General features: G+C 61.4%; 1 protein-coding gene and 1 non-coding gene across 2 annotated transcripts in view; both read right to left on the bottom strand.

Moving 5' to 3' along the window:
- PADI1 (peptidyl arginine deiminase 1) overlaps positions 1 to 12,102 on the bottom strand; it is a 36,607-nt gene extending 24,505 nt beyond the window's left edge. The window contains exon 1 of the mRNA XM_075994477.1: positions 11,963 to 12,102. Within this exon, the coding sequence (XP_075850592.1) occupies positions 11,963 to 12,090 (128 nt within the window). The 5' untranslated portion in view covers positions 12,091 to 12,102. The remainder of the gene's footprint in view (positions 1 to 11,962) is intronic.
- Positions 11,548 to 11,611, bottom strand: LOC142869814 (U7 small nuclear RNA). Its single transcript, XR_012918368.1, has one exon. It is a non-coding gene; the product is annotated as a U7 small nuclear RNA (small nuclear RNA).
- Positions 12,103 to 17,539: the final 5,437 nt, after the last annotated feature.

Genomic DNA, 17,539 nt, shown 5'->3' with positions numbered 1-17,539 from the left:
GGCTATTTCTACCCTACACAGCTAATGGTGGAATGCAGTAATTAGGAAATGGTGAGTTTTCAGCATTATTACCTTTGCTTTTAATATAGTTTATTTAATTTTAGGTGTATGTAGTTTAATTTTAAATAATGGCTGTGTTTAACAACGGGCTCGTAAACTTCCTAAAAAATAAACAATCAGGTCTCCTTGACAAAGGACCCTGGTACACAGCCAAAAATGTATGCTGTTAATCTTTCTCCCGGACTTCCCCAAAAGGACTTAAACTTTTTTCCAGGTGTCCGTGCACTAGGGAAAAGGAGCTCGTCAGACTTTTCCAGTTTTACCCGGCACTGACCGTGAACTGGCCCAGGAGACCCAAACATCACCGCAGTCCCCCAGGCAGGGCAAGGGCTCACGGAGACCAGGTGGTCCACGAAGGTTCAGCGCAGGTTCGTCTCACAGTAGCCCCGGCAGGGCCCTGAACCGTCTATGGCCCCGACCAGTTCTAGAGGGCGTAGTTGGGAGAGGCTCCCTCGGCCCCAGCAGGTTCCCCGCCCTGGCTCTCTGAGAGTGCAGCGGCCCCAGCATGCCCGCCCCAGGCTCAGGCCTCGGTCCCCTTCTCCTCTCTGTCTGCACCCATCCCCTTGCGGATCCCCACCTGCCACGTGGACGTGCTCCGAACTCCCAGACCTCCGTCCCCACTTCCCAGACCTCAACCCGTCTGCGGAGTGTCTTCCTGGGTGGGTGGCAAGCATGTTAAATCCCCATGTCCACAGCCAGACTCCTGCTTCCGAGTTGCCCCCCAGCCTGCCCCTGCCAGCTCCCCCAGCCTCCCCCTGCCAGCCCCCCCAGCCTGCCCCTGCCAGCACCCCCAGCCTGCCCCTGCCAGCACCCCCAGCCTGCCCCTGCCAGCACCCCCAGCCTGCCCCAGCCAGCCCCCCCAGCCTGCCCCTGCCAGCCCCCCCAGCCTGCCCCTGCCAGCCTCCCGCTGCCAGCCCCCCCAGCCTCCCCCTGCCAGCCCCCCCAGCCTCCCCCAGCCAGCCCCCCCAGCCTGCCCCTGCCAGCCCCTCCAGCCTCCCCCTGCCAGCCCCTCCAGCCTCCCCCTGCCAGCCCCCCCAGCCTGCCCCTGCCAGCCCTCCCAGTCTGCACCTGCCAGCCCCCCCAGCCTGCCCCTGCCAGCACCCCCAGCCTGCCCCTGCCAGCCTCCCGCTGCCAGCCCCCCCAGCCTCCCCCTGCCAGCCCCCCCAGCCTCCCCCAGCCAGCCCCCCCAGCCTGCCCCTGCCAGCCCCTCCAGCCTCCCCCTGCCAGCCCCTCCAGCCTCCCCCTGCCAGCCCCCCCAGCCTGCCCCTGCCAGCCCTCCCAGTCTGCACCTGCCAGCCCCCCCAGCCTGCCCCTGCCAGCACCCCCAGCCTGCCCCTGCCAGCCTCCCGCTGCCAGCCCCCCCAGCCTCCCGCTGCCAGCCCCCCCAGCCTCCCCCTGCCAGCCCCCCCAGCCTGCCCCTGCCAGCCCCTCCAGCCTCCCCCTGCCAGCCCTCCCAGTCTGCACCTGCCAGCCCCCCCAGCCTGCCCCTGCCAGCACCCCCAGCCTGCCCCTGCCAGCCCCCCCAGCCTGCCCCTGCCAGCCCCCCCAGCCTGCCCCTGCCACCCCTCCCAGCCTGCCCCTGCCAGCCCTCCCAGCTCCATCCTCAGCTCTGTCCTCCCTTCCCTGGCTTCCTGACACTCCTCCCTCAGCGAGTCCCTTCCGCTCCACCATCACGATGAGCCAGATGCTGGCTGCTCTCACTCCGCCAGGGCTCACACCCTGTCCAAGCCACCCATTTCCCTCATGGATTTTTACAACAGGCTGGTCTCCCTGCATCCTCTCCCCGCGCCCACCCCACAGTCCGTCCTCAACACGACAGCCAGAGGGACCTTTTAAAACAAAAGTCAGAGCCTGTGCGGTCTGCCAGCCACCTTCCTGACCTCCCGCACCCCTCAGGCTCGGCTCCTGGCTCTTCTGCAGCATGCAGCTCTCTTGATCTGGAATGTTCCTCTCACAGATACCTGCTGTGTGCCCAGTCTCTCCTGACCGCCCCGTGGCAAACAGCATGCCGTGAGTGACACCGTGAACCCACTGCTCTCTGACCCCAGCCTCCTTCCAACCCGAGGCACTGGTCACCCGACAGATCGTGGCCCTGCTGGTCACACGTCTCCCCCTCTAGAATGGAGGGACGTTTCTGTTTTATTCTCTCCCAATGCTGTCACCTCCGCATCCAGCTCAGCACCAGTGTAGACCAGGAGCACAATACACACCTACGCATGAGGACGCGGCAGCTCGGAACCACAGAGTGGCTTTCTCAGGGCTGCCCTGCCGGGAGGCGGCTGAGCTGGCATTTGAATGCAGCCCGCCTGGCCCCAGAGCCCCGGCCCATGCGCCCTGAGAGCAAGTGGCCTGAGCCCAGGGCGCCCGGCTTGTGGCAGAAGCGTTTCCAATTCACGGGACACCCCTGCCCCACCTTGCTCAGAGACGGCCACCACCAGACGCAGCCCCTTCAAGGGGCGGAGGGCTCTGTAGAGCCAATCCCAGCTTTGGCCGAAAGGTGACATCTGCAAGTCACAGTCTGGCCCCAAAACCCCCTATGCGGAGCCTTGGTAGAAAATAATAACAACAATCACAACAATGAAAGAAGGACAGCAAAGACAGGGACGGTCCCCCCGGGCTGTCGGGACCCTGTGAGCCCAGCACGGCTTCCCGCAGTTGGATCTGGCCCTTCCCACCCCAAACTGGCTCAGTAGCTCGTGCCTCCCTCACCCCTCTCTGGGGCAGGCGCTGGGCTCCTGGTCCCAGCCCCTCGCTCCCCTGCAGGTGCTGGGGGAGTGGGAGGCACCCAAGGGGCGGGCCTTGGGGGAAAGGTGGCTTCCTGCAGACCGCACCTTCCCATCTCCTCACCTGGCCTCTGGGTGGGGCCTGTTCTAGTCCCAGCCCCACCTGCTGCCTTCAAGTCTCAGCCCTGTCACCCCATCCAGGTTGGCTTCAGCTGCTGGTGCCACAGCAGGACCTTTGAAACTACCAGGAAGAGCCAAGGTAGGGGGCTGCTGCTTCTCGCCAGTGCCCTAGCGGGGCAAGTGACGCCAGGCGGGCACCATGCTGCCTTGGACTGTCACTCCCTGCCATCCCACCCCCACCCCTGCCCCGGCCCCGCAGGTGGGGCATCTCTCAGGGGCCCAGATCCCTGGGCTGCTCTCTGGGGGTGTGACAGGCAGGCGTGGGGGCTCGGGATGAGTCCCGGCTGCCCCACAGTGGGATTTGCCCCCACCAGTTCTTCCAAGCTGCTCCCGGGCCCCTCCCAATCTTCACCTGCCCTGTCCCTTTGGTGACATCTCATGGTGCAGCCCCCAGACCCAACCGAACCCCAGGTATGCAGTCCTGGCATGTCCCCAAACGCAGCCAGGTGAGGCAATGGATTCAAAAGCACCCCTTTAAATGAAAGGGGCCACAGTCATTACAACTACAGGAGTCACCCCTGCTGAGTGTCCTTGTAATTATTGTCATTATCTTTGTCATCATTTCCATTGTTATGCTGATGAGCCTGTGCCCTCACAAGGCAGGGACAGGGTTGAAGGTGGCAGTGTTTTGCATTCTTCGAGACCCACTTGAAATGCCCCCTCTTCTGTGCAGTGGAGTGTGGCCTCAGATCTGGTCCCTCTACTGCTCTGAGCCTCGATTTCCCTCCTCTGTAAAATGGGCACAATCCAAAGAGCTACTTCCCAGGGCTGCTGGGAGCTCTGTGAGATGATGCATCTGGAGAGAAACACCCACCAGTGTCAGAGGTTGTCGTCTCCGTCACTATTACTCTTCTCAGAGCGACCCCCACCCGCCCCCAAAACCCAGCCTGCTCCACGCCCTTCCGCTGCCCCCACGGCCCCGGCTGAGACCTTCCCAGGGGCCCCTGTGCGGCCCAGAGCCGCATCCTCCTGACCACCCTGCAACGTCCCCTCCCCGTGCCCAGAGCAGGGCAGGTGCACCAGGTCTGATGGACAGGCTACGGGGAGAATGGAGAACATCCTTAGAGACTCTCACGAAAGGAGGTGCAGGGGACGGGACAGGCCATCCCCAGCCATGCCAGGGGCTGTGCCCACCGCTGGCCAGGCCCTGAGGGAGCATGTCACACACAGCGCTGGGCCGGAAGGGCCCGCCTTTTCAGGCAATTACCACGTGCAGGGCACATGCTTAGCTCTTGATACCCATGATCTCATGTGCGCTTCCCAACAACCCTCCCAGGTACGTGTCCCTGTCCCCATTCAACACATGAAGAAATCGTCTCAGAGAGGTTAAGTAACTTTCCTCGGGTTGCACAGGCAGCAAAGCCGTCCCTGTCGGGGACTGGAAGGAAAAGACAGTCGGGGCGGATGGAGGAAGGAGGTTTCTGAGGCTGGGGAACCGAGGCAGGAAAGTCACTTCCACCTGTCCCCACCCATGCACGAGAACCTGCGGGGGCGAGGCCAGTGCAGGCCAGGAGGAGGGTGCCCGTGACCTCCTGGTCCCTGTCTGCCCTGGGCTTGGGTCGGAGGGGCCTGGGAGCAGGAACACTCCCGTGACGGGCAGCTCACTACCTCACACCCCTCTCTGCTTTGAGGGCTCAGGTCGTTAGAAAGCATTTCCTTTTGCTTGGCTGCAACTGCCTCCCAGAAGCTCCCGCCCCCTGGGGCTCTGCAGGCCAGCCTATCTCAGCGACTGGGAAGTTTCCCACCTGGTCTCTAGGGAAAGAGGAGCACAGCAGCCCCGCTGGGACATCGCCTGGGGGTGGGGGTCGTGTGGGGCACTGTGCCGGGTGAGTGGTGGGGGCGGGAGGGGAGAGTTACGCAGAGTCAGACGGAAAGGCTGGGGAGCAGCCAGTGCCCGCTGAGCCCGCCAGCCTCCCGCCCGCCAGAGCCCTGCAGGTGCCAATCTCCAGGTGTCCTGGCGGGAGCCACAAGAAATGCCGCAGGATCCGCCAGCAGGAGCCTGCAGGCCCCCTCTGGAGCAGCAGCTCTGTGGGCGGTTGTGCAGGAGAGTGACAGTCCCACAGAGCTGGCCGCCCCCACCCCGGGCTCCAGTGCTGGGCCAGCAGCCCCCCAGGGGCGCATGGAGCTCCCATTAGAGCTGCCAGCGGCTCTGCCTCAGCGCGCCAGGCACCACCCGGGCTCCAGGAGAGCAGAAACCAGCCACCCCTGGGCCCGCACGGGCAGGCACAGCACAGTCTGCGGGGTGTTTTGACCCCTCTCTGGTTCCATCCCCAGCCTCCGCCTGCTGAGCCTCTCCCCTTCTCACAGGACACGAACCGAAATGCAGAGAGATCCCAGAGAGGGTGACCGCGGCAGAGCTAGCCAGGGACCCCACCTGGTTCTGCCTCCAAAGCTTGGCTGCTGCCCTGCCCCACTCCACCCTGCAGACTGACCCGGCAACTTGGAAGATTCCCAGATCATGGGTGATCTTAAGGTTCAGCTCACAGAATCTGGAATCAGGCAGACCTGGGTCCGAATCCCAGCTCTGGCATTGGTGGGCTGTGTGTCTTCAGACAAGTGTCTCAACCTCTCTGTGCCTTAGTTTGTACGCAAGATGAGATCACGGTAGTCCCTACCTCACAGGCTTGTCGTGAGATTTAACTGAGATAGTGCAGTGAGCACTTAAAACAGGGCCACCATCACTGTCCTTACTGTCACAGAGGGTGTCTGAAGGACATGGAGCAGTGGGCAGACCCGGGCAAGAGAGGACGCAGGCCCTGTGGATAAGGCCTCTTGCACCTCCCTTTACCCTCCTACCTGGGCAAGAAAATGGACTGGGCTTGTGACCGTTAAACGCCACATCCTGAAATCTGTGTGACCTCCCGGCTAAGGCGGGAGCCCCCCATAGGTGGGCACGGGCCATATCACGCCACCCCCAGAGCCAGGCGCAGGGCGGGTGGCCAGGAGCGCTGGTGAAAGAGAAGAGGCGTGGGTGCCAGGCAGCGGGAGGGCCGCCCAGCGCCCTGCCCCTGGGCTCCTTGGAAAACCAAGCCCGGCTTTGGTTTCCCCTTGGTCCCCCCGGCCCCCGGGCTGGCTATGGCTAACCGAGGTCAGGGAGGTGATGGCCTGATGGCCGGTGGCCCGCAGACCACACGGCACACACAGGCATTTTCGTGGAAGGCTAGAGTGACACGTGGGTGGCTGTGTCCTCTCCTTCCCTCCTTCCTACCCATACCGATCGCGGGAGCCTTCCGCCCTGTCACTGCTCAGGGAGGGGCGGCTCTCAGGGCCCAGGCTGGACGGCCCTTCCCCAGGCGGCCCCGCCCTCCCAGGACTGGGGGCCAGGGAGGAGGGGCAGCTTTCACTCAGTCTGCCAGCAGAGGCGGGTGGGGGCTGGGGACCGCAGCGTCCCTCAGAGGAGGGGCCCTGAGTTTAGGGTCCAAGTCCTGTGTCACTTCTCCTCTTCCTAAGTGCACCTGCGCTCTGCGGACTGTGGAACTGCTCATCCGTGAAATGGGAAAACAAAGCTCGGACTCCACGGGCACAAACAATAAACGAGGTCATGCCCATCTAGCGTGGGAGAAAACAGGCTCAGAGAGGCTAAGTGACTGGCCCAAGGTCACACAGCCCGCAAAGACCAGCCTGTCCCCCCACCTGCCGGCAGCGGTGACCAGAGCCACTCTGTTCCCGGCGGTGGTGGGACTGGCTCTCGGTGGCCCTGCCCCCTATGGGCTTCCTCCCTCGGGCTCAGCCAGGTGGAGCCTCCAGGTTGGGGTGAGCCGAAGCCCCAGCTTGCTCGTCCCTCCTCCCACCTGGCTGGACATTCCAGCTGCTCCCTCTGCAGCGCCCTGCTGGGAGTTTTTGGCCTTCCCTCTGCCCCCCTCCCCCGCAGGTGCCCGAGAGCGGGTGGGGCAGCAGGTGTCGCTGACGTGCTGGGAAGGCACGAAGAAGAAGCACTCGGCGGGCTTGGCCTTGGCCTCACGTGCAGGGTGACCGGGTTCTCTGCTCTGGGGCCCAGGATGCACTTGGAGGCCCAAACGCAGGTCTGTGTCACCTGAGAGGCCAGGTCCTGCCACGACCCTGCAGGTCCCAGCCTCCTCAGCACCAGCCCCAAGGGCCCAGTGCCCGCCTGGAGGGCAGCATCTGGAACCCCCCTTTCCGGCTCACAGCCGGGGCTCCCCTCCCCGGTGGCTGCTGTCCTTGGCTGGGTATGGAGTTCCAGCTCCTCCAGCCCCACATCCCAACCCCCACACCCTCGAGGGGCAGGTGGCCCGGCAGAGCGAGCGCCTGCTTAGAAGCCACAGAGAAGAGACCACGCTGCTCCAGACAGAGCAAGGGGAGGACAGCACGGTGGAGGGATGACAGAGCAAGGGGAGGACAGCACGGTGGAGGGAGGACAGAGCAAGGGGAGGACAGCACGGTGGAGGGAGGACAGCACAGTGGAGGGAGGACAGCACGGTGGAGGGAGGACAGAGCAAGGGGAGGACAGCACGGTGGAGGGAGGACAGAGCAAGAGGAGGACAGCACGGTGGAGGGAGGACAGCATGGTGGAAGGAGGACAGAGCAAGGGGAGGACAGCACAGTGGAGGGAGGACAGAGCAAGGGGAGGACAGCACAGTGGAGGGAGGCCAGAGCAAGGGGAGGACAGCACAGTGGAGGGATGACAGCATGGTGGAGGGAGGACAGAGCAAGGGGAAGACAGCATGGTGGAGGGAGGACAGCATGATGGAGGGAGGACAGCACGGTGGAGGGAGGACAGCACGGTGGAGGGAGGACAGCACGGTGGAGGGAGGACAGAGCAAGGGGAGGACAGCACAGTGGAGGGATGACAGCATGGTGGAGGGAGGACAGAGCAAGGGGAGGACAGCATGGTGGAGGGAGGACAGCATGATGGAGGGAGGACAGCACGGTGGAGGGAGGACAGCATGGTGGAGGGAGGACAGAGCAAGGGGAGGACAGCACGGTGGAGGGAGGACAGCATGGTGGAGGGAGGACAGAGCAAGGGGAGGACAGCATGGTGGAGGGAGGACAGCACAGTGGAGGGAGGACAGCATGGTGGAGGGAGGACAGAGCAAGGGGAGGACAGCATGGTGGAGGGAGGACAGCACAGTGGAGGGAGGACAGCATGGTGGAGGGAGGACAGAGCAAGGGGAGGACAGCATGGTGGAGGGAGGACAGAGCAAGGGGAGGACAGCACAGTGGAGGGAGGACAGCATGGTGGAGGGAGGACAGAGCAAGGGGAGGACAGCACGGTGGAGGGAGGACAGCACGGTGGAGGGAAAGCGCTGTGGGGGGCGGGAGGAACCGCAGCATCTAGAGCGAGCCCTGCAGCTGGCCCTCTCAGCCCCCAGCCCGGCCACAGTGAGAGGGGGGCTGTGAACTGGGAAGGGGGCAGGAGAGCCGGGGGTGGCAGGGACGGGAGCTGAGAGGGAGGAGGAGAACGAGCAGAATGAGGACACCTTCTAAGATGAGAGCACGGCAAGGACAGGAAGGGCAGCGCAGGAGGTGGGGCGCCTGAGGGGGTCCCACATGGCAGGGCAGCAGGGCCCAGGGGGGCGGGAGGGCTGTAGACCGGGGCTGGCTGGCGTCCGAGGCCCTTGCCGACGCCAGCACTTCACGTTCAGGAATGCCCGAGCTGCCGAGCCAAGTGCAGATTCTGCGAGCCCCTATGGATGACCCGGCCGGCCTCACATTCCCCAGGAACACGGACACTTGAACTTTTAACACCCCTTCTCACGAAGGGCGTCCCTCCTGTGTCGGTGACACAGCGACAGGATGGAGCGAGGACAGAGGCGTCCCAGCCCAGCGCCGGCAGCCTGTCGGTCGCTAGAAATTAGTGTCGGCACCAATCCTGTAATTATCCCATGAAGAGCACAATTATGCTTCATTGTTCTACGCCAGTTAAAGGCATTAATTTACTCGATGTGCACACTAAGTATGCCACACAGTTTACAGCTCCGTCTTGGTGTTTTCATTTTCTGAAATACAGGGAACCCCAGAAAATGCATCTGAGAGGCCCTACAGCACCCTCCCCTGTACCCCTCTGACTCGACTGCGCCCTCATCTGAAGAGTCTGTTTTGCACTGATGCTTTGGCAGGGGTGGGGAAGGCCTGGGAGAAGTCCAGGAGAATGTCCCCGTCCCCTGCCCAGCCAGCCTTCTTCATGCCAGATGATAAACATTCATTATGGCCTCCAGCCTGGGGCTCGGATCCCAGCCCCTGGGCAGACACGGAGGGCCTCGCTGGACCCACTCACGCATTCCCTGCGCTGCCCATGCTTTATTGGCGTGAGCCACCTCCAGCCCCCAGGCAAGGACGGGGACGGCCAGGGCAGTCTGGCCAGAGCCAGGAGTGTGGGTGGGGAGCCGGCCCACTGGGGCACTGGGGCACAGGGGCGGGTGGCGAGCCAGCTTGCTGGGGTGCGGGTGGGGGGTCCCGGCCACATGCTGAGTCGGGATTCCTAAGGGTTCCTCAGGCTGGGACACCCCGGGGCACACGATTACCCCAAACACAAATATTTCTCCAAATAACCAGTCCACACAGCCCCTGGGGGAATTAATCACTTCCGGTGGTGTTGCCCCTACACGCCCATCTCCTGGGGGCCTCAGACTCGGAGCAGCTCAGGTGACCGGCACACCCCCTCCCAGGAGGCGTCCCCTCCCGCCAGCGAGCCCAGTTAGAAACCCCTTGCTTGGCTTCAGCGGGAGCCGGGCACGGGGCAAATGGGGGGCGGAGGTCCCAAGTTCATCATTCATCACCCAGGGCAGCCCCTTCCTCGGGGCCAGCCCGGGCCTGGCGTGAGCGTCGGGCTCCTCTCAAAAACCTCCGCAGGCCGACACTCCCCTGCCCGCCTTGCTCCACCTGCCGCAGCCCCGGCTGGCAGGGAGCTCTGCCTTATTGCTGCCCAATAAACGTCCGTGTTCTGGTTTAGAGACGCTCAGTAGCTAAGACCCCAGCCCCCGCCAGTGTCCGGGGTGGAGGTTCATGCAGGGCCGGCGGGCGGAGGCCTCCGGTGTGTGTTCCGTTCAGGACCCTGAGGCAGCGTCGTCCCCCAGGGCCAAACAGGGGACAGCAGCCAGGAACCACCCAGGCAGCTTCCTGTCGCCCCTCAGCCGGGCCAGGTGCCTGGAGTTCCCAGAGGACCCTCCCAGACACACCGTCCTGTGCTCCCGCCACACGCACCCTCAGCTGTGCTCGTCTCCTCCTCGCTCTCAGGTGCGATGGGAAGAACAGATGCTGGAAAAAGGGCGCCCGTGAGCCACGGGCACCCCCAGGGCACCCACCGTGCAGGCAAGCCCGCCCTGCACACGCTTGGTCTCCTTTATCTTCCCCCAAACCCATTAAGGTCAGTGCTATTGTTTCCCCATTTCTCAGACAAAGAAACTGAGGCTCAGGGAAGTGTAGCAGTTTGCCCAGGCCCACACAGCCACCAACTGAGCCCGGATGAGAACCCAGGTCTGTTCCACTGCGGGGTCCGGGCGCTTAACCTCCATGCCCAACTGCAGAGGGGACTCAGCTCATCTCACTGGGGCTCAGACGGGGACGAGTGGCTTGGCCCATGTCGGGCAGCAAGAGACTGCAGCAGAGCTGGGACCCGAACCCAGGACTCTGGGCTCCCCATGAGAGGTCCTGGCGTTAGCAGCGCCACACAGAGCCCCAGATTACCTTCCAGAAACAGCCTGGAATCGGGAAAGGTGAGGCCCACCAGGGACCCCTTCTCTGCTCTCAGCGTGAAGGTAGGACGGCCAGATAAAACACAGGCTGCCTGGCTGGACTTGAGTGCCAGCCGAACAACAGATTCTAGAGTGTAAGAATGTCCTATGCAATATACTAAAAAAGTTATTTATTTTTTATGTGAAATTTGAACTTAACAGGGCATCCTGTATTTTTATTTGTTAAACCTGGCAACCCTTTGTTAACAGGGCAGGAAAAAATGGGGTCTCCACTGGCCACCTAGACTCAGGAGAACCAGCCCCCGTGCCAGGGCTCCCAGCAGAGTCCAGGCCTAGCCTCCAGGGCTCCTGGCTGTCCTCCCCGGCCCGGGCACTGGGGCCCCAGGACCCCGCCCAGGAGAGGAGCAGAGAGGACTTCGGGGCAGAGGATCACCTGAGGCTAGGTGGGCCTGGCGTCATTAGCCAGCCCAGCTCCTCTTTGAGGGGGACTCCAACCCTGAGCCCCACTAGGCCAGCAAGTGTGGAGTCCACAGCCTGTCAGAGTTGGAAATGTCCCAGAGATCACCAAGTCCACCTCCTTCGGTGGCCAACTGTGGACACTGAGGCCGGGCCAGGTGCCGGGGCCCCCATGTGGGCAGAGCCAGGACAGGGAGGATTTGGGCCAACAGCAGAAGCTGATGTGACCGCTGCCCCCTTGGATGCCATTATTGCCAGCATCACCTTCCTATCGCCACCATCGCCACCATCACCACCATCATCACTGTCATCACCGCCATCCCGTGGCAAACACACATCCCAGGTCTTGCTCCGATTCCCTCCTCCCATTACTCACGGTGCTGTGCCCTCACCACTCCCGCCTGAACCCAGCCTTCCCGGCCGCGCCAGCCACCTCCGGGCTGCCACACTCATCCTCCACCTCACAGACACCCGGTGGGGGCTAAGAAATCGAGGGAGGGGGGAGCCTGCTAGACAGATTCTAAAAGAGCCGTAACACTTTTTGTTTTTTTTAAATGCTTCCCTGTCTTGAGTGACAATTCGTTCTGATGCTTCCCAAGCAGAGCCCAGACCCCAAAGGGCTCAGAGTCACAACCCTGAGGCCTATCCAGGGCCTTGAGGCCAATGTCCTGGCCCTGGTGCCCGGGAGCCAGACACCCAGGGAGCACCTGAGCAGCCCCTGGTCCCTCCCTGCCAGGATCTGCAGCCAATTCCACCTTCTCTGCTGTCAAAACAAGCTCCCGCCAGCACCGCGGGCATGCCCGACTGGCCCACTGGGCTCCCTCCCCACTGCCTCGGCCGTCCGTGCCAGCCCGGTTCTCTGCAGCCAGGAAGGCGCCGCCCGCCGCTCACCTGTGCACGTCCACCAGCATCTCGACTCCCACCACACACACGGCGTGGGTGGGCGTCTTCAGGGACAGCTGCACAGCTCTCTGCGGGGCCATCCTGTCCCCCGGCTCCCCAGCTCCTCTCCTGGGCATCTGGTCGCCAGGAAGGAGTGTGGGTTCTGACTGGCTGCTGCCCTCCTCCTCCCTTTTAATTTCACCCCGTGACCTGATTAGCCTGCCTGAGCCGGGTCCCCACCTCCTGGCTCCGTGCCGCCCTGCTCATTCAAGGCTGTCAATCCAGGAGGTCTGGGGAGGAGGCACCCAGGGCCTCTTGGAGGGTGGGGAAGGAGGGCTTCGGCTGGGCACCGGGTGGAGCCTCCAGAGACCCCTCAGAGGCCCTGCCCTCCCCTCTCAGACGCCGGCTGCCTGAAGCCCAGCTGTAACGACGTCGGCGTTCGTGAGGGCTGACTACGTGCCAGCCCTGCCTATCACCTCCTAAGATCATTCTAGAATTGTTTAATCTCTCTGTGGCTCAGTTTCCCCGGTGTAACAGCAGCACCTGGTCCCACTGGGTTGATGTGGGGGTGACATGAGCCACGTGCAGGAGGTTTAGCGCGGTGCCTGGAACTCAGTGTCCACTTCGAGAAATGCCCACAGTGATGACTTGCACCTCGCTCTGCAGAGGGCACGAGAACCGTGCTAGCAAGTGGAGAGCCGTCACTGGCACGCGGGTCCACCTGCCGCGCCACACCACACCATACTCCCCCCAGGTGGGTTGCTGCCCTTGTGCCCAGACTCCAGAGATGGCGGAGCCGTCCCAGGTGAGCCTCCGCGGCGAGCCAGAGAGGAGGGCACGTGGCAGGGAGCTCAGAGCACTGGCCGGGAGCACCGGCTCCACTCAGCTCAGGCCTGCGTTCCCACTCCAACCTGTCCCGAGCGTGCTTGTAAGATCTCACGTGCTCATGTGACAAGTGTCTCTTAGGCACCGTCTGTTAGGCACCCCTTTAGGTGACAGGGACGTGACTACGAACAGGACAGACCACGATCCCCGCTCTGACAATATTCGTATTTCGGGGCAGACAGGCCACAGGCAACGCTAAGTGAGCAGAATGTGCATCGCGCGAGACGGCGCAGTGAGGCGTCCCCGTCACCCAGGCAGGAGCTGGTGGCGGCTGGGCCCCGGGTAACGGTGACAGTGGTGAGAAGTGGCTGGATTCTGAATGTGTCTTGAAGACAGGGCTGAAAGGGATGTGGGCGTGGGAGAGGCCAGGGATGGCCGCAGTGTTTGTGGCAGGAGCAGTAGTAGGACGGAGCTGTCGCCAGAGATGGGGGAGGCTGGCGTGGGCGAGTTGGGCATGGGGGGGGTTCAGTGTCAGACGTATTAAACGTGAGGGGTGTAGTAGACCTTTGAGTGGAGATGGTGAATGACAGGTGACATTCAATTCCCTCCACACTGGGCATCGGGTGATGGGAAGGGCTTCCCTCTGGAATCAGAGCACGCCCTTCCTCAGCCATGGGGTCCCCTCATTCCTGGGGGTTATCATGGAGTGGCACAAAGGACACGCGGACCAGAACTCCCCCACCCACAGGTCGGGGTGGGCATGCGCAGGGAGAGACGCAGGAAGGAGAAAACTTCTGCCTGGTGAACCTCCCGTCTGAAGGAAAGTGCGAGGGACACACAGTCCCTGCCTCCAGGAATCCCCAGGCTGGTTAGGGAGCCAGGAGATATAAAAATGACATAAACATTTATTTGGTTACTTTTGATTTTTGAAGATCTTTCCAGAATGATCTTTCTTATTGCCAACACACGTGATTGCAAATGTTAGGGATCTCCAAAGTTCATCCCACCTAAAGGCATCGAGGCAAAGCCTGGGTTTATCCCACGGATACAGAACCCAGAAAAACAGCACTTCAGAGACGGTTTCCATCACCTCCACCCCAAACCCCAACTAACCAGCACCGGAGCTATTTTGTTTAACAAATTTATTGACATAAACATCTCTGTTTCATACGGAATGTAATTTGGAGTATGAAAAGCAGCTTCCTGACAAGTAATGGGCATGTTCCCATTAGAGAAGATTAAATGGATGGATGGATGGATGATTGGGTGAGTGGATGGGTGGATGGGTGGATGGATGGATGGATGGTTGGGTGGGTAGATGTGTGGGTGGATGGGTGGGTGGATGGGTGGGTGGATGGGTGGGTGGTTGGCTGGCTAGATGGGTGGGTGGATGGGTGGGTGGATGGATGGGTGGATGGGTGAGTAGATGGATGGGTAGATGGGTGGATGGGTGAATGGATGGGTAGATGGGAATAGGTGGGTGGATGGATGGGTGAATAGGTGGATGGTTGGCTGGCTAGATGGGTGGGAGGATGGGTGGGTGGATGGGTGGGAGGATGGGTGGGAGGATGGGTGGGTGGATGGGTGGGTGAATGGATGGGTAGATGGGTGGATGGATGGGTGGATGGGGATGGGTGGGTGGGTGGATGGGTAAGTGGGTGGGTGCATGGGGATGGGTGGATGGGTGGATGGGTAAGTGGGTGGGTGGGTGGGTGGATGGGGATGGGTGGGTGGGTGGATGGGGATGGGTGGGTGGGTGAATGGGGATGGGTGGGTGGGTGGATGGGTAAGTGGGTGGGTGGGTGGGTGGATGGGTAAGTGGGTGGGTGAATGGGGACGGGAGGGGGTGAACTGAACTGATGGGAAAGAGAGAGGAAGGAAGGCAGGCAGGTTGGTGCATAAAGAGCTGTGGTCGGCAGACACTGAAGACGATGAGCTAGCAAACACGTACACAGCCCTCACCGTGTGCCAGGCACTGTTCTAAGACCTTTCCGTATATTCACTTCCTTACAGTAATACTGGACGGCAGATGCTATCAAGCCTGGAATCCTAAGTTCAAACAGACCACAGCATGGGTGTGCAGGATGTGTCCTTTTTGCGTTGTGGGCAGGGCAGGGCCCAGGCAGGTCACAGCGTCTTAAAAGAATGTTCTGCGAGCTGGAGGAAGGAGGAAGGGAGGCAGGGTGGGAGAGCAGAGGGAGGGCAGAGGAGGGGAGAGGAGGATCAGCACGTCTCTATTTCACAGACGAAGCAGCTGAGACACCGAGAAGTCAGGGACCCTCCCAAGGTTTGTGTCTGGACGTCGGTCCGGTTAGGATTTGGGCCCCAGCCGTCCGACTCTGGAGGGCTAATGGTTGATACATCCCTGGGGGCTAAAGTGTCAGGTTCTTTTTGCCTTCCACATGCTTTCCTGTATTGTTCCAATCATGTTCACGATCAAACATGAAAAACAAATATTTTTACTATTAGAAAAAAAATGAGGCCGCCCTCTTTACCCTCACTTTGAGGAAAATAAGCAGCATTTCCTCTTCTTGGCTTCCCTGCCCACCCTCTGCTCTCCCCACCCTGCCTCCCCTCTTCTTTCCTCCAGCTCGAAGAACATTCTTTTAAGACACCGTGACCTGCCTGGGCCCCTGCCCTGCCCACAACACACAAAGTGCACATCCTGCACACCTGAGCTGTGGTCTGTTTGAACTTGGGGTTTCAGGCCGGATGGGTCAGCTGGGGGGCAGAGGGGTGGGAAAGCCCTCTGACATCACCGCCCCTCCCTCTGGCAGGAGGAAGCACGGGCCTGCCCCGGTTAGCCTGAAACCCAGCCCCGCAGGGCAGAGGGCTGCCGGCTGCCCCGTGACTGTGGGGCTCTAAGGCAACCCAGGGCGTCTCTGGAACAACCCAGGGAAACCATTGCACAGAAGGTGCCTGGTGCTGGGGCCACAATGTCCAGGGTCTCTTTTTCTCCCTTCTCAACAACTTTTGTGAGCACCTTCCACATGCCAGACGCTATTCTTGGCCCCGGGGACACAAGAGTGGCTAAGACAACCACGCTCCTTTCCTCTTGGGGCTACAACCAGAGAGACAGTAACAAACTGACAGGGTGGTGACGGTGATGTCTGAAATGACAAGGACCAAGAAAGCCCAGGGGAAGAGTGGATCGGGGTGCTGCTTTGAGTGGGGTGATCAGAGAAGTCCTAGGTGAAGAAATGATATTGGCACAGAGATCTGAAAACGAGACCTTGGAGTCTCCAGCGCTCTTCCAACCTCAGATAACCTAAGACGCCGTGAGCCCCGGAGCCCCTGCCCCACAACCCCCCATTCGCAAAACAGAGAGCTGAGCTAGATCAGAGCTTCCAAACTCAGCTGCCTTCAGGGGTCACGCAGGAGTTATGATGGGCACGGGGCTGGGGGCTGAGAATTGCCTGTGGGGTACCACCTGCGCTACTCGGGTGGGGGTGCACCAGGCTCCACCGCTATATAACACACACGTGTAACGGAATTCAATTTGTACCCCCTATTTTTTTAAATAATAAGTAAAAAATTTAAAAATAAAAAGGAGGTAAAATATTTTGGAAAAGCAAAAAAAATTTTTTAAATAAATAAAGATGCCTTCAGGGCCAGGCAGTTAAGATAAACGTGTGAGCTGACAGATTTGAGACAACAGGGAGGGGCGGCAACTGCGGCCAAGGGAACGGAGCCTGCCGGGGCGGATGCGTTAGAAGTCAACATTTCTTAAACACAGAATACTGTGGGGCCAAGCGAAGCCCACCTGTAAGCCAGACCTAGCCCCCGGGCCATTGGCTGGAGACCCCAGCACTGATTAATTGGTGGGTGAGGGGGCAGGGGTGAATAACTGCAGCTGGGGAAGTGGCTTCGTGGCCACAAGACTAAGCTACCTGGGCCCAGGTGAGTCTTGGCACCACCAGGGCATGAGAATCACCTGCCTCAGGCCTTGGGGCAACCAGTGGGCTCTGGGGCTGCCCCCACGTTGTTGGCACCAGCTGTGGGCTCTTTCGGCCTGGGGGTCCCCTCCCCTGCACCCCCCTTCCCTGCCCCCTGCTGTGCAGAGCTTGCCTGGAACAGCCCGGAGCTCTGAACCCCAGGCCCTGTGGCCGTACTCCACTCCCGGCACCCCTGGGCCCCGCAGGGACAGTCCCACCTGCTGGTCAGGCTGGAAGGGCCCCCAGAGACCCTCAGTCCAGCCCCTTCACCTTCCAGCTGGGTAAACCAAGGCTTGGGGGAGAGCAGTGACTTAGCTGAGGTGACACGGTGAAGTCACAGGAAGCCAAGTCTGGGTCCAAAGTTTTCTCTCATTCATCAAACATCTATTAAGCACTTCTTGCATACAGGTGCTGTTCCAGAAGTCAGAGATCTACACCTGCGGAGTCTTCTCAGCTCCTCTTGTTGACTCACGCCTGTGGGATCTCCCCAGGCTACCCCCAGCCCCCTCCCGTGCCCCTGGCACCCAGGGCAGGAGGCCCGACAGCCTGGTGAGCGGGGGAGGGGCCTGGGGGTCTCTGACTTGGCCACAGAGAGGCAGCAGGGGACCCACAGATTCCTTCAGGGCCAGGGCTCTGACGGCAGGAAGCGGCGAGGGCCGTGAGTCACCCAGCGCAATCCACACAGTCCCCTCAGAGCCCGGGACCCAGGCCCGGCTCCCTGCTGGGCACCGCCGGCCTGCAGGAATCACCTCCTCCCGCCTCAGGTCGGGGACATCCGAGGCTCCGTGTGGCAGCCTCAGCAGTGCCGGTGACACCGTTCATGGGG

The sequence above is a fragment of the Microcebus murinus genome, chromosome 2, assembly GCF_040939455.1.
Source record: "Microcebus murinus isolate Inina chromosome 2, M.murinus_Inina_mat1.0, whole genome shotgun sequence".
NCBI lineage: Eukaryota > Metazoa > Chordata > Mammalia > Primates > Cheirogaleidae > Microcebus > Microcebus murinus.
Note: the sequence above shows the minus strand (reverse complement) of the source record. Positions and strands in the feature narration are given on the sequence as shown.